Genomic DNA, 17,234 nt, shown 5'->3' with positions numbered 1-17,234 from the left:
CTTCCTCTAGATCTCATTCACATTAGTGCAAGTCTAGAGACTATGGGAAACTTAAGGTCCTTTCCCAAACCTTGAGCCAGAAGATAGTGCAAAACTGGACTTAGTTTGAAAGTTTCCCAACACTTGTTCCTCCTTTTTTCTTTTAACTCAGATAAAGTATGTTTTTTGTGTTACCACTACTGTCTCAAATGTTATTGACGTTTGGAATGACTGGAGGGCTAGAAGGGCCGTTCCTATACCCATGTTGATGAGCTACAGTTTCTGTCTTAGAGATCGGGTTCCCTGAATTGTCAGGTACTCTGTGAACTTTCGATCATGTAAGGAAGTCATCTATTATTTCTCAATGGATAGAAAGGTTTTCTGTAAAGGTACATGTTCACTATGGCATAACAAATGAAAAAGAGCAGTAAGTGTTAACTTCAGACTGCTGCCTGAGTCCCTCAACGTCTAGCACCACTAATCCTCGAGGCACTATTACGGAGGTCTTACAAGACACTATGAAAATGCACAATGACACTGATCAAGATGGGACGAGAGTTATCTGTGTCAAGGACTGTTTTGAAAAAAAGCATTTCTGGTAGACAGAACAACTCTGCCAAAGGTTACTCATTGTGACCCTTGAATCCAATACAGCTCACATACAATGGGTTTCTACACTAGGCAGAACATTGACTTGCTATAGTTTATCAGCTGCTGTGGCTGTTGGAAGCCTCTAGGGGGTCATATGAAAATGATTTCTGATAAGAGCTTACGTTCAGGAGCTAATAGTACAAGTATGAATAGGCAAAGAGGTGCATCTTCGAAAGATACCTCTACACGTCAATGCACTGTGGAAGGGAGTAGCCTCATTAGTTCGGTTTAGATTGTGCTATATGTAAGGGATAGCAGGGATTTGCATATGGTTGTGCCCTTTCTAAAATTAAATTGATGTGCTAAAACTTAGAACGCAATGCTATCCAGTGCAGTTACCATGTTGAAAGTAACCTTGGCTCAAGCATATTCTTCCATCATTTTTTCAGCCTGACTTGACACCAACGGGATCGCCGGACCTTGTATGATCAACAAAATAGAGCTTTCAGAGTACTACTAAGACGGTATAGGATCCATCTACATGTTGCCAGCTCCCCCCCCTCCCCCAAGTACAGGGTTCGATTGAGCTGAAGTTGTGTGCTGCCACTAAGAACAGTGCTTGTATTGCACTTTTTGGCTTGTGGCAAAGCTGATTCTCAATATGGCAGAGTTGGTTATGGTGGCAAGCCATTAATTATGGTTATAAACCCGATTGGTTTATTATGAAATATTACCATTAAGGCAGTAGTTCGGACATATTTCTTGTGAAAAGTAAATGTTAATATAATTCCATTTAAGGGTAGCCCACTATTGCTCTATATAAAACCCAGCAGAGAAGGATTGTGTTACATGCAATATCAAAGGTTATTGTAGATTATTGTAGTAGGCAAAGATTTTGTTGCTGGCTACCCCATGACAAACCGTGGGTGTAGAAGATTCGCTCTGTGAGAAGTCTCGTTAGGCTCTCTTAGGAAACACAGAAGTTTGCTTAGCCAACTGTAATTTTTTATACCTTGTAATTCTATGACTGTGTTTGATGGTGACCTTGTGGGAGAACTTGCACTCAAAACAGTAGACCGGTGTTGGTTATGGTGACAAGTTAAAGGCCTTATTGGTGCGTTAAGTTTGATGTTACAGATCTGATTATTATGAACATTTATGAAAAAGGCAATAGGTTTAGCTTGTTTATTGTGATAAGAATTTGTTAAAGGAAGCAGACCTATAACAGCAGGTTGTTATCACATTGTGTTACAAGTTATAGAAGGGTATTTTGTTACACATAACCTAACAGATTACTACAGTAGGCAAGGGTTTTGGTGTTAGCCACCCTCTCTGACAAACCCAAAGGTTTTGACAGTGATGATTCTGGTTAGGACCCATTGAGATGGGTTGTATATTGTTTTAAAACTGTATTTTTCCACATATGTAACTGTATAACTGTAAGCAAGATAGTTGCCTGTAAATAGAACTGTGTTGTTTATTTTGTCAAGCCAATAGTAAAGGCTAATGGCCTCATCAGTTCAGTGGGAAAGATGACAGATTCCATAGGTTTGATCCGTTTGTCGCAGCATGACAAAGCCAGTAGGCCTGAGCAACCTATTGTGAAAAGCATATGCTAAAACCAATACGTTTTTAAGGATGGATTGTTGTTAAATATTTTAGGCAGGTATTTTGTTACACGGAACCACATAGATTACTAGAGAAGGCAAGGGGTTTGGTGTTGGTCATCTCCTGTGAAAGTAGAAGACTGACACTTTGTTAGTCCCACTTAGGAGAGATCATGTTTCGATTTGCACCTATAATTTTGTATACGTTTTAAATTTAAGACTATGCCTGTGATGGTTCTCTTGTGAGAAATATTATGATCTGTGCAGTAGGCCCGACATTGGCTATGGTGATAAGCCACAAATAATACCTGTGGGCTTGATTGGTGCACCGGGAACATTTATGTCAGATCCCACAGGTCTGGTCTGTTTATTATGAACAGTTATGAGTAGGCAGTAGGCCTGGCTAACTTACTGTGGAAAGTATTTGTCATAGCTAAATGAATTGTTATCCTGCTTTATTACAGGCTGTAGACCAGTATTTTGTAACATGCAATCTCACAGATTGCCATAGTAGGGAAAGGTTTTGATGTTGGTGACCCCACCCGAATAAACCATTGTAATAGAAGATTTGCACTATGTTAATCCTTCAGGAGTGATTACATAGTTTTGACAACTGTAATTTTGTTCATATTTGTAATTTTACTATGAAATACCTGAGGATTGCTCGGAGACAAGCCAATGATAGTTATGGGCCTGATTGCTTATGATAAAGGCAGTAGGCCTGACATATTGATTGGGAAAATCATATGGTGAGCTCAATAGGCATGGATTATTAATACTCTGTAGTAAAGCCTACAGACAGGTATTTTGTTACATGGAATCTCACTGGTAATTGTAGTAGGCAAATGTTTTTGGTGTTGGGTACGCTCTGTAACAAACCGTGGGTATATAATATTTGGCCTGCGAGAGTCCTTATTGTGCCATCTCAGGATGTTGAGTTTTTTGTTTTGCCACTGAAACTTTGTACCAATTTGTTAAATTGATGACTGTATGCCTGATGGTAGCCTTGTGAGAAAGCTCACTATAGCAGACCTGAATCAATTATGGTGATAAGCGAACAATAACCTATACAGGTCTGAGCCTACATGCTCACTAGGAAAAGGTATTTCGGATGTCCTTCTTCTGATCAGTTTCTTATGAAAAACTTATGACAAAGGCAGTAGACCTGCTTTATTAGGTCAAAACAAAACAGACGGCGCAGCAGTCTGGTTGCTAACGACTTCTTGGGTACATTCTAAAAGTTGACCTAAGAATTCATTCTGCCCATTGCTTACCATTGGTTTTGTGGTTTGTAGCTCACATTTGCTTGATTTCTATTTGGCTTTATTTGTTTTAGGCAGTCCAGCATGTCTTTGTACCACTTGTGGAACATAGCCAGTTTACTGTATTCTTCCATGAGGGCTCGCTTTCTGTAAACAGGTCTTTAAATCTTGTTCTTATCTTGCCACATTTGCTGTGCATTCAAAGACAGAGGGTCAATGTCAGGCTCTGTGTTCCGAGGGAGCTTAGTGTTTATATTACTTTCTCCGACTTCAAAGTGAAAGGATTTATCTGACAATCTGGGGGTGTGTAAGGAAAGGCTTAATCTAGCATAGAACAAAATTTAAATGTCTGTAACTGAACTGTGCAAATATTTCAGACTATATCAGATTTAGGAAAGCTGATATGAAGCACATTCTTTTGTAATTCTGAAGTGTGCTGGAAGGAATATGCTACTTACCAGTATGCATCTGTTCTTGGCATGTAGAGCAGCAGAGTTGTACACTTAGCATAGATTGCCATCTGGTGTTGGGCCCGGATGTTTGCAGTTTGTTTTTCTTCTTGGACAGTCTTTGGAAGTCACGAGTTTGGTGACTCCTCCTTCGGTCCGTACTGCGCATGGGCTTCGGCTCCATCCTCAGATTGTTTTTCGCCAACAGGGAAATGATGGAGCTTGGTAATCACAGTGAGAAACCCATGTGTGCACTGGAACGGATACAGGTAGCCGGGGAGGCGGGTGGGCGTGTACAACTCTGCAGCTCTACATGCCAAGAACAGATGCATACTGGTAAGTAGCATATTCCGTTCGAGGCATATGAGCTGCAGATTGTACACTTAGCATAGATTATATAGCAGTACCCAACCCTAGCGGCGACCACCGGTATCCGTTGCAGTGGTTTGAAATAGTGTCTTTAGTACAGCCTGGCCCACTCTAGCTTGCTGCTTGGAATGCACATCTACACAGTAATGTTTTGTGAAGGTGTGCGGTGTAGACCATGTGGCTGCTTTGCAGATGTCACCTAAGGGTATATTCCCTAGAAAGGCCATAGAAGCCCCTAACTTTCTTGTAGAATGGGCTTTAGGCGGAACAGATAATGTTCTTTTAGCCTTTTGGTAGCAAATCTGTATGCATTTTACAATCCACCTAGCTATCCCGGATTTAGAAATGGGGTTGCCTTTATGTGGTGGAGAGAAGGAGACGAACAATTGTTTAGTCTTCCTGAAGGGTTGCGTTCTTTGTATGTAGTATAGCAAGGCCCTTTTTACATCGAGTGTGTGTAAGGCTCTTTCTGCAACAGATTGAGGTTGCGAGAAGAAGACAGGTAATTCCACCGATTGATTGAGATGGAAGGGGGAAATGACCTTGGGCAGGAACTTCGGATTTGTGCGAAGTATGACCTTGCTGTGATGTATTTGTATGAAGGGTTCCTGTATAGTGAACGCTTGTATTTCACCAACCCTTCTAAGGGAAGTGATAGCTACGAGAAAAGCTGTTTTCCAGGTGAGAAACTGTAGCTCGCATTTATGCATTGGTTCGAAGGGCGGACCCATTAGTCGTGTAAGAACTAAATTTAGATTCCATACAGGGGAAGGTGGTGCCCTGGGAGGAATTACTCGTTTAAGGCCTTCCATGAAGGCTTTAATAGCGGGCACTCTGAAAAGAGATAAATGCTGTCTGTTTTGTAGATAAGCAGCGATCGCTGCTAGGTGTAGGCGTATGGATGAATATGCCAGGTTACACCTGTGAAGATGGAGCAGATAGCATATGATGTGCTGTATGGATGCATCTAAAGGGTTGATTGTATTGTTACGGCAGTAAATAACAAATCTTTTCCACTTTGCAGCATAACATGCTCTAGTGGTAGGACGTCTGGCTTCCATGATGATGTTCATGCAATCAGGGGGAAGGTTAAGGTATCCGAATTCTAGGATTTCAGGAGCCAGATCGCCAGGTTGAGCTGAGCTGGGTCCGGGTGCCTGATTTCTCCATGGTTCTGGGTTAGGAGGCATGGGGATAGGTGCAGTTTTTGATGTGGTACCACTGATAGTTGTAGTAGCGTGGTGTACCACGGCTGCCTGGCCCACGTCGGAGCTACCAGAATGAGTGTGAGGGAGTGCTGTTGTAGCTTCCTGACCACTAATGGAATTAGAGGGAGAGGTGGAAAGGCGTATGCAAATCTGCCTGACCAGTTCATCCATATCGCATTGCCCTTGGACAATGGGTGTGGGTATCTGGCGGCGAAGCTTGGGCATTTTTTGTTTTCGTGGGTGGCGAAGAGGTCTATCTGAGGATGCCCCCACTGTTGGAAGAATGGCTGAAGAACTTGCGGATGCAGTTCCCATTCGTGTAGTTGTTGCGTTTGTCTGCTGAGCAGATCTGCCATGGTGTTTTGTACGCCTGGAACGTGTTGTGCCAGGAGAAAGATGTTTTGGGGAATTGCCCATCTCCATATGCTCTGGGCTAAGCGGGAGAGCTGGGGAGAGTGTGTCCCCCCCTGTTTTTGGATATAATACATTGCAGTCATGTCTGTGCGAATGAGGACTGCTTTGCCCGAAATCTGTTTTTGGAAAGATTTTAGGGCTAGAAAGATCGCCAAGAGCTCCAGATGGTTGATGTGGAGCAATTTTTGCTGTGGCGTCCATAGACCTTGCATTGTGAGGTGTAGGAGGTGCGCTCCCCAGCCGGAGAGTGATGCGTCCGCTGTTAGAAACACCTGAGGAACCGGGTCCAGGAACGGCCGCCCTTTGGAAAGGTTTGTGGTGTTCCACCACTGCAGAGAGTGATGTGTGCGGCCGTCCACCAACACCAGATCCGTCAGCTGACCCTGGGCCTGGTTCCACTGTTGTGCTAGGCACTCCTGAAGTGGACGCATGTGTAGTCTTGCACGGGGCACTATAAAGATGCAAGACGCCATCATTCCTATGAGCTTCATGAACACTCTTGCTGGAAGAGAGTGTTGGGGAAGGAATGTTTTGCGTAAGGCTTGAATGCTTGTGATTCTGGCTGTGTTTGGATAGGCAATACCTTTGGAGGTGTCTATAGTGGCCCCGAGATATTCCTTTGTGTGAGATGGTATGAGGTGGGACTTTTGGTAGTTCACCGTGAAGCCTAGCTGGTGGAGCAGTTGGATGGTGCTGTTTGTATGCTGCACGCATTGGTGGTAAGACGCGGCTTTTATCAGCCAGTCGTCTAAGTAAGGGAAGACGTGAATATGTTGACGTCTGAGGTGTGCTGCTACTACTGCTAGGCATTTGGTAAACACCCGTGGTGCGGTGGTGACCCCGAAGGGGAGAATCGTGAATTGGTAATGTTGCCCGTCCACCACGAACCTGAGGTATTTCCTGTGAGAGGGGTGTATTGGAATGTGAAAGTATGCGTCTTTCAGATCCAATGTTGTGAGAAAGTCTCCCTGACAGAGGAGTGGGAGGACTTGTTGTAGGGTGACCATATGGAAATGGTCTGAATGTATGTAGGCATTTAGAGGCCGGAGGTCCAGAATGGGCCTGAGGGTCCCGTCTTTGTTTGGTATTAGGAAATATAGGGAGTAAACCCCTAGATTTTGCTGATTGGTGGGGACCTGCTCTATAGCGTGTTTTTGGAGGAGGGAGAGTACCTCCTGTTTGAGCAGTGTGGAATGTTCTTGAGACATTGGGCGGTGCCTTGGTGGGATATTGGGTGGGGTAGATGTTAGCTCGAGACAGTACCCTGACCGAATGATTTGGGTCACCCATTTGTCCGATGTTATGGACTCCCATGCGTGGATAAAGTTTTGTAGTCTGCCCCCGACCGGAGTGGAATGGTCTGGGGGGAGCGGAGGGAAGTCATTGTGTGGGCGGGGTGGCAGAACGGGTGTTGTTAGTTTTGCCCCTGCCCTTATTGTTGTTGCCTCTGTAACCACCCCTTTGGTTGCCCTTTGAAAAGGTATTTTGAGGAGGGGATTTGTAGGAGGTAGAGGTGCTATCGGTGGAGAAGCCTCTGCCTGTGCCACGAAAGGAGGAGCGTCGAAAGGAACGTTTAGACGCTTGTGTTTGGAGTGCCCCCATAGACTTTGCTGTGTCTGTGTCCTTTTTCATCTTTTCCAACGCTTCGTCTACCTTAGGCCCAAAGAGCGTTTGTTGGTCAAAGGGGTGATTGAGTATGGACGCCTGGACTTCAGGCTTAAACCCTGAGATCCTGAGCCAGGCATGGCGACGAAGCAGGACACTGGTATTTATGGCTCTAGAAGCAGTGTCGGCTGCATCGAGGGCACACTTAATGGAGGTGTTTGTAATGAGTTTACCCTCCTGTATTAGCTCATGAGCCCTACGCTTGTGTTTCTCGGGGAGGTGCTGCATAAGAGCCTCAAGTTCATCGTAGTGTGCTCTGTCATAGCGCGCAAGTAGCGCTTGTGTGTTTGCAATGCGCCACATTGCAGCTTGAGAGGCGGTGCGCTTGCCAGACGCGTCTAGGAGTTTGGATTCCTTGTCTGGCGGTGGGGCTTCTCCTGAGGACTGGGAGTTAGCCCGCTTTCTAGCTGTAGAGACAACTAGGGAATCTAAGGGAGCAGGGCCCTTAATGTATGCAGGGTCTGTGGGTGCCGCCTTATACTTTTTCTCTATTCTAGGGTTTAGTACCCTGGCCCTGACAGGGTCTTTGAACACCTCTGCGGCATGCTTGGTGACACCCTTAAGCATGGGTAAGATGGAGGTGGATTGGTCCTGTATGTCGAATGTATCCCGTAAGAAGTCGTCTTCCACTGGTTCAGTGTGCATGTCCACCCCATGGTAGTGTGCTGCTCTCTGCACTAAATGATGGAACCCTAAGGAGTCCTCTGGAGGAGACGGCCTGGATGGGTATAGGTCGTCCTGAGGAATATCGGGTACATCAGGGTTATTGTAATCCTCCCACGGGTCTGGGGTCCCTGGTGGAGTGGGATCCATGGGGGCATCCGCCGGATAATTGTCCGGGTCCCCGTCGTCCGGATCTGGGGACGGGGCCGGAGAGTAGTGAGGTAAGGGTGGCGGAGACCTGGGAGGGGGTGGAGGAGGTGGAGGAGGTAGGGGAGGTGGTAGTGGGGAGGGCACTCTGAGGGGAGAAGTAGCAGAGTCCTTCCGTTTGGGTGGTGGAGGAGGAGCCGGAGTATCAAGGCGTCTTTTCTTGATAATTAAAGTCAATAGTCCAGTCTTTGGATCTTTGGACAGAGTCTTTTGTAGAGGGTCTGGTGTAAACAGAGCCAGTGGCGTCGAATCGTCCGTCGGCACCGGTGATTTCGGAACCGAGGACTTCGATGGTTTGTGTGCGCCATGCTTTTTTGGGGCCTCCTGTTTTTTCGGCGTCGAAGGAGTTTTCGAAGGAGTTTTCGGCGCCGGAGCGTCGGTGCCGACAGATTTATGTTTGTGTTTGGTCGGCACCGAGAGTCCAGGCTTCGGCACCGGTGGCTTCGGAGTCGAGCTGGATATTGCTTTCTTCGGTGCCGGATGCTGTTTTTCGGCACCGGGCGTCGGCTGGCTCGATCCCGAGCTGCCGTGAGACTTTGGATGCTTCGACACCGAGCCCGAAGGTGGGGTGATCGAAGCTTTGGTCTTGGTTTTGCCCAGGCCGGCAGGCGAGGGAGTAACCTGAGTCTCTTTGGTTTTGGGCGCGGGGGTGGGAGGGGGCACAGTACTCACGGCCCGCTGCGCCGGTGTGATGTCCTCCACGTCGGAGTCGTCGGCCTCGGAAGCGCTGACGACGTCTTCTTCCTGCTCGGTGTGTGTTTGCCCCGAAGCTTCGGCGCCGTCTCCGAAGATGTCCGGTGGAGCTGCAGACGATGAGTGCGCCATGGTGCGTCGAGCTTTTCGATCCCGGATGGTTTTCTTCGATCGAAAAGACTTACAGGCGGGGCAGTCTCTGGCCTCGTGTTCTGGAGAGAGGCAAAGATTACACACCTGATGGAGGTCGGTGTGGGGAAATTTAGACCCACATTTTGGGCACTTTTTGAACGGAGTCCTTTCCATCAGCCGGGACCGGAGTCGAGGAGGGCCCGATGGCCGGTGCCGATGTACGGGATGTAGAAAAGTGCCGCTTCGAGAGATGAAGATGATGATGAAGAAACTCGAAGAGACGAGGATTTTCCGTCGAGGCTGGAACCGTAGAAGTTCGAAGCCGGAGCACGAAGTATCACATCCGAGCCCGATGGCGGAAAAAACAATCTGAGGATGGAGCCGAAGCCCATGCGCAGTACGGACCGAAGGAGGAGTCAAACTCGTGACTTCCAAAGACTGTCCAAGAAGAAAAACAAACTGCAAACATCCGGGCCCAACACCAGATGGCGATCTATGCTAAGTGTACAATCTGCAGCTCATATGCCTCGAACACAAATGTTAATATGATTACAACAAATAAATACACTACTTGATGCCATTTCCACCCATTATCGTTTGTGCGCTGTATAGTTTTAATCAGAAAAACTGTAAGTCTGTGCAAATGTAATGGTCATTTCTACGCCACTTAACTTTTCGTCACACTACTCTAACACTACATGCCACTCCACTCTGACACGCCACAGCACTTCACTCTGGGCCAATCTACCTCTACGACACTATGCCATTCTATGATACTCTATGACAATCCACGCAACATTACTCCACTCTACGACTTTCCATGCTATGCCACTTTACTCTACGACACTTTACTCCACTCTACGCCACTCCGCTTTACTCTACGACACTCCAACCCCTTTGACTCTATGTCACTCCACTCTATGACATTCCAATCTACTCTATGCCACTTCATTCTAAACTACGCCTCTCCGCCATCCTACCAAATGCTATGCCACTGCACTCTACGGCACTTTACTCCACGACTCGCCAATTCATCCCACTCTGTATCCCTTCATTCCATGACCCGCCACTCCATTCCACTCTGCGCCCCTTCACTGTACTCTGACACGCCACTCTACAACACTTAATCTACTCTACGCTGCCCCACTCCACTCTATCCCACTCCTCTATGAAATCCTACTCCACAGCCTTCCGTTCTACGATACTTTCCTCCTCTCTATGCTGTGTCACTCTGATGTACGACACACCACACTCCATCCAACTTAACTCTACCTCCCATGCCGCGACACTCCACAATACTCTAAACTCTACTCTACGACAGTACACTCCGCCCGACAACACTCCGCCCGACAACACTCCGCCATCCTCGATGACACTGTCCGCGACGCCACTTTTAGGAATGCAGCTGCAGAACATGATTTAAAAACATTGGCAAAGCCAATAGCTCTTCCATACGAGAAACATATATGCTTTGTCAATGCTTATTTACTATGTAACACATATAATCAAAGCCAATGACTTAATGGTGGACGTCCACAACCTACCTTCAACAACTAGGAAACATCATCCACATCAAACCAGACTTCAGTGCAGATAAATCCCAGAACCATATGGCAATGCACATTGCAACAGACCACAGTGATATGAGCCATATTATTGGCAGATTTGCAATACACATATCATATAATGTAAGAAGAGTTGGGCACACATTTACAAATGTGTGGTAGCAGGGAGTAACAATATATTTTCACAGCTGCCCATAGAACAGAAGCCTTCTAGGAAATTTAACACTGCACTTTATTCTACCCACCTGTGTCTGAGGGCCCTGTGAGAGTCCAGCCGTGGACTTAGCCTTTCGAGAGCTGGACATACTCAGTGGAAGGAGTCCAAACCTGAAACAGTTTTAGGGAGAAAAGAGAAGGTAATTTTTGTCAGTAGTGAAATGTGTACTTGAAGCAACCGGAAGGAGCTAGGATTTTTCCTTTGCTGCTGTAGGCATTGAACAACGGGATGCGCCTTACCGAATCTGACTGGATGCTAGCGGCAGGATGTTGTGAGGCTCCTGGGAGCTGAAAGTGGAACTGCGGCTTGTGTATGGGCTCTCAGCATCAGCCAGTAATCCAAAGAGCACCTGTGAGATAAAACAGCAAGAAGATGAATGAGGTGCCATATACACAGAACTCAGCAAAAGACAGCAGGAGGCAATGGGAAGCGGTCTTGCAGTCATAGTTAAGCATTGTGTGATGAGGACAACTACTATGGTTCAGATTCTCACTTTATGACCTCTGCATATATGGCAATTACAGAAGTGTGCTAGCCACATGCTCGAACCCTCCCCAGACTATCCCATACCATGGTTCTCTACGTTTTAGGTAAGCGGAGAGAGCCACAAAAAGAAGTCAGGTATTTTATTCTCTCTTCATCATGGCCATATCATTTGTAAAAATGAAAAACATCGATAACAAAATTTAAATGTCAGGTATTTGCAGAGTGCGTAATAACACTTGCCCTTTTCTAAGTGCTTCACATTTTTAGATCATTACACCAAGACAGAGGGAGATAATGTGCACACAATTCGGTCTAGCATGAAAGCTGGGACTAGCTCAAAGTTCTTCAGGCTCCACTGCCAGCTACTGAGCAACCTGGCCATATCCTTTCCCTTGATATGCTCTAGTGACCACAAGGAGAAGGCGAAGTAGGACTAGGGGGAAGAGAGGAGGATATGAACAGCTGAGCACATGTTCTGAAGTGTTACATTTTGTAATAGTGTATAGAAGAAAACATGGCACACATTCTATACAACCATTGTTTCGGACTCGCATCTGAGAGACCAAATATGAACCTACCCAGAAAAACTGCATAATAGGTATGGGAGCTTCTATGCCACCACTGCCACTTATTATATTCGTCCACTTACGTTGATTGGCCTCAAATCTCATTTTCACCAGTGTTTTTCCAATAGACAGATAAACGACAACAGACTATTGTGATCCAAGATGTTTCTTATTTACAAACCGGCATACCAGACATTTAAGGGCCGACAGTCTAAGAGCTAAGCACAGGTTTAAGAATAGAATTACGAACACTTTTTTGACTTTACAATCTTCATTAATCATAACTGAGAACAGTACCTATGCCTAACATTTACAAAAGTGATTGTGACTTATTCACTACCTGCACGTTTTTCGCAAAACACGAAGGCAGATTTGGTCAACAGAAGTTTCTGGCCGAATTCGCCTTTTTTGTGTGTGCCAGGTTTTCACAAAGATTCCTGGAGGGCATAAAAGCTTTTACCAATGCGGCTTTATCTGCCACAAGTGTTAATGAATCTGCACTCAAAGGGTAGGAGCAGAGAGTTCCAACATGCGCTTTGCCTTGTAAGTTGGGGGAATGCCCATGCACATATGTTTGTGACAGTAATGCCCTTACCAATGTGGAACGGAGAACAGAAAACTTGCACATTTGGTGTTAGGGGAAGGGCTTTCTTCACTGGGAAAATGTTTTAACCATGGAGAAAAAAGTGTGTCTGCACAGAACCCTCCACTCTGCTTCGGTTAGATTTTTAGTTTTACTTTAGGTCATTAATGTGGCAGAGTGGAAAGAGTTAACTTGTTTAGTACACTATGTTTCATAAACCGTCTTATATCTCAGTATAAGGTTTAGATTTCATGGTAAGAAACATTCTACTTACAGCCTTGAGGAACCCTCAGTCATGTATGCCAGAGAGGTTGAAACACGATGCATTTAAGTACTAAATAAATGTTTTACAACATGAAGGCATACTACTCCAATGAAGACTGAAAACAGTTATCAAAACTTAACATGAGTTATGGCCCATATCATTTCATGTTGAAGCCAAAGACTAACAAGATATTGGATTCCAGATATCTAATGTTATCTGTTACTCCCTATATGGCAATACATGTTTTAAAGGTAGTTTTAAAGGGCTACTATGAAATATTGCAATATTTTGTGAATACCCAGAGGACTATTTCTCAAAAGCAAAAATCTAGGCTTTTAGGGTTCACACAGTCCCATGCATGACACAAAACAGCAGGTATAAGGTAGGCAAATGATTTTGTGCAAAAGTAGAACCAGGGTCTAGCTAATACAATGTACCTTGTGACTACACTATTGCAATGTGAATACAAACACACAATACCATCAGAGCCAATGTCATTGTGTGCCAGGTCAGTTTTAATATGCCCCTCCTTCCTGTGTTCAAAGCACAGATTGTCATGCCAGTATTCACAATATTCTCCGACAGACCCACCTATTCCTCACGCCACAGAAAAGTGCAATGTAATTTGATTTAATATTTCTAAAGCGCGCGATTGCCCATGGGCGTCTTGGCGCGGTGTCCGATGCGAAAGAAAATCTGGCCATGCGTGCTTTGTCTAGGCGTTAAAAAGCCAAGTTTTTAAGGCCTTCCTGAAGTGCAACAACTTCTTCAGTGAAAAAAAGCAGAAGATCCAACAGCACATCTACAACACCAAGCCTGCTTCATCTTCAAAGCCCACTCCTTCCTGTAGAATCCCAAAATGGTCAGCTTTCACAGCCCTGTCTCATGCAGATCTCACAGACATACTCAACTCCCTCAAAGCCACTTCTTATGAAAATTCAAACTTACCCTCGTTCTTCATCAGAGCTCTCTCTGGGGAGCTTGCTTACCATTGTCAATGCATCCCTCATACAAGGCATCTTTCCAGAAGCTTCCAAGACACGCCAGATTCTTCCACACCTAAAGAAACCTACACTTCACCAACAATATCACCAACTACTGGCCCATCACTCACCTACCACTCATCAGCAAGATCATTCAAATCCATCTACGCTCCTAGGATTACCACATCCATCAGAACCACCCCACTGGTGCTCAAATTTATGAAAGAGTTGAACACACACCTCTTTAAAGAACACAACACCACAATATATTAAGAGACCATAACCCAGCTACCTCTCTTATCACTCGTTGACGTTATGCTTATCTTGGACCCTGCATAGCACCTGCTGCCTTTTGGCTAGGTTTGCACTACAGTCCCACAGTACACAAAGCACATCTCCATTTCCATTTGATCAGTATGGAAGATAATAAACAAGCTGCTTGTGACAATTTCTGATCTCAAGTCCACTCTACATACTTTTATTATGGTGCCTACAGTGTGGAGCATTGTGGATTCCAGGTTAACATCATCATGAGTTATGTGGCCATGCCTATTGTAGCCCCCAACAATTCTTTTATTTCCTGCACATAAACAATGTTCTATTCCAAACACACAGCCACATGGTTAGATTGTGCACAACACAAGCATTTAGAACACATTCATGCTACAAGAAAGCTCAATTGCCATTCTTGATATCATTTTGAATATTCTCTGCTTCCTCTTCCCCTTGTTTTTCCCCCGCTTTCCTCCTGCTCAGAGCACCATGTGCTGTAGCAGGAGCGGAAATGTGGAAGGATCAGGGACTGCTGGAGGATAGTGAAAACTAAATTAGTAGAACTCTAAACCTCCAGTCTTTCCTTGAAAATTGACCTGAAAGCCATCAATTGCGCAGCCAAACCTGGTCTTCCATTCTATTCAGTTTACTTAGGGCTCAGGGTAAGGAGCAGTAGTTGCTGAGATACTGAATACTTAATGATAATGACCAAGGAAGAGTGGAAGCTCTGGACCCGCGCAAAATTAAAAATTGCCACCGACAGTGCCGGTTCTCACTTTCAGTACCTCCAGAAGCACTGCTTGGATAGAAAACCAGTCCCAGATCTGGAAGGCACACTTCAGAATGCCGGACTGGCTTTTGTTCATTATGGATATGCAAGTGTGATATCACTGCAGCAAGGAAATTATTACCTACCCATAACAAATAGTTTTGCAGATTCAGGCTATTCTTGGATTCACATGCAATGTACTTTCTTACCAACTATTGGTTGGATACGGAAAGCATGCTTGTATTTGTAGGATTAGTCAGCAGAACTCATTATGGCGCAAACATGAAACCCACAATCCACCACACTGCAGATGCTAGATTTAGATTGTACTTTTCCTTAAATAGGTATGTCAAAATGCAGTCTTTAATCATCTTTTTTATTGGGCGGTACAAGGGCCTAAAGTTCATGTAGAATATGATGAAGTTGCAAAACTACTGCTACAGGTAACTAACATTTTCCTTATGTAGACTGAAACTATTTTAAATTCATAATCTGAACATCTATTGCAAATCTTTGTTTCCCACTGTAACAGGTACGACATGCAAATGGTATTAAACAAGTTAATTCTCTTAAGTAGCTACCTTTCTGGTGGATACCCTATCTAACTGCAGATTACTCATCTTTTGAATATTTCTCAGGCGTCAGACTGGATACAGTAGCTTCAAAGGGTACTGCTACACGCTGGTAGGTAGCGTCATGCAGCTCTGTGCCAGTGTCGTTCCACTCTGGAAGTGACGAATGAAGCCTCACACAAGCGCCACCCATGCGTGCTAATACCAGTTGCTTTTTTAGTCTGTCCATGCCCTCAGATGCTGAGCTAATAGGCAGATTGGCTTGCCCAGTGTGAAAATCTCCAATTCTGGACATTTTTTAGATGGAAAACATGTCCAGTTCACAGAACCGGGAGGGTCCGTGAGGAATCTACAGTTAGAAAGAAGGCAAGTAACTTGTTCTACCGATGGTCCTTCTAATTGTAGATTCCTCACCTTGTAAAAGGTAACACAGCAGAACCTCCCCAGGTGATGGACCAATACACTGGCTCAGACCAACATGTTCTGCAGGACCGAGTGGACAAAATGCCCCTTTCAATGGACCCGACACTAGGGCTTCGTGCAAGGATGTACAAACGTCCACATAGCTTCATGATAAACATCCAGGACAGCCATTCCATGTGTGAAAGCAGTGGTAGCTTTGACTCTTGTGGAATGAGCCTGTAACACTTCTGGAGACTGCCTCTTGCCAATGTATAGCAGATTGTAAGGCAGAGAACTAGCCATTAGGATTTTGTCTATTTTTGCACTACCTGGCCCTTCTTTGCCCTGGAAACCCACCAATGAGCTGATTCTCCAACCAATGTATTTTGGTGTGATCTTTATAAATGATTAGTGGTCTCTTGGGGCCTAAACAATGGAATATTTCCTTCTCCTTAAAGGTTTGAGGTGGAGCAAAGAATGTCAGACAGGTGATGGCCTGCCCAACATGAAATGGAGTGACCACTTCAGCACAAAGGAAGCTTGTGTCCTCAACATCAACTCATATAGAAAGAATGCTGTATAAGGTGGGTTGATAGAATGAGCTGGTAGCTCACTCGCATGCCTAGCCGATGTGAACGAGATGACACAGGCCATTTTCAATGTCAAAAGCCTTAAAGGACAACTGTGCAGAGGCTCAAAAGGGGTACACATCAAAAAAGTGAGAACTGAATTAAAGTCCCACTGTGGCATTACACTTGGCTCACAGTGGATCACTTTGGGCAATGCTGCACCGAGCCACAAATGTGTTCAAAAGGCTGGCGTACATCAGTTTTGTAGAGGAATGCCTTGCCCCCAAAATGACAGAAACCACCTCAGGAGGAAAGTCAAATAAGGTCAACTGCCACTGCTCAATCTCCATGCCTGTAAATGCAGATTGCGCAGACCCTGCTCTGCTGCTGTGACAGAAGACCTTCACGAAATGGCAGCTTAATCAAAGGACAGATGCTCAGACCCAGAGGTTCTGGGTACACACACTCCAGGCCCAATCCGGGGTTACTAAGATGACTTGAGCCCAGAGATTTCATTTTTCCATAGGAACTTTAGACACAGCTACAGCCTATACCACTAACTGGATTTACACCAAATTTGGCAGAAAGCTATATCTTGGTCCAGACAGAGTGTTCCTTGTGATTTGGTGTAAATCTGTTCAGCAGTTAGAGCAATTAATAATGAAAATGTTTTATATCTAGGGACGCGGATCCAACAGATCTCCTGTTAATTAGCTGCCACCACCTCAACCAGGAAGTGTTGGCT

General features: G+C 45.1%; 1 protein-coding gene across 2 annotated transcripts in view; it reads right to left on the bottom strand.

Annotated features, from left to right (window-relative positions):
- The window catches only part of COG1 (component of oligomeric golgi complex 1), a 114,363-nt gene that overhangs the window by 4,835 nt on the left and 92,294 nt on the right, over positions 1-17,234 (bottom strand). For both annotated transcript variants that reach the window (XM_085617338.1, XM_085617339.1), the window contains exons 12-13: positions 11,261-11,370; positions 11,050-11,131 (exon numbers count right to left, since the gene is read on the bottom strand). In XM_085617338.1, the coding sequence (XP_085473464.1) occupies positions 11,050-11,131; positions 11,261-11,370 (192 nt within the window). The remainder of the gene's footprint in view (positions 1-11,049; positions 11,132-11,260; positions 11,371-17,234) is intronic.

The sequence above is a fragment of the Triturus cristatus genome, chromosome 7, assembly GCF_964204655.1.
Source record: "Triturus cristatus chromosome 7, aTriCri1.1, whole genome shotgun sequence".
NCBI lineage: Eukaryota > Metazoa > Chordata > Amphibia > Caudata > Salamandridae > Triturus > Triturus cristatus.
Note: the sequence above shows the minus strand (reverse complement) of the source record. Positions and strands in the feature narration are given on the sequence as shown.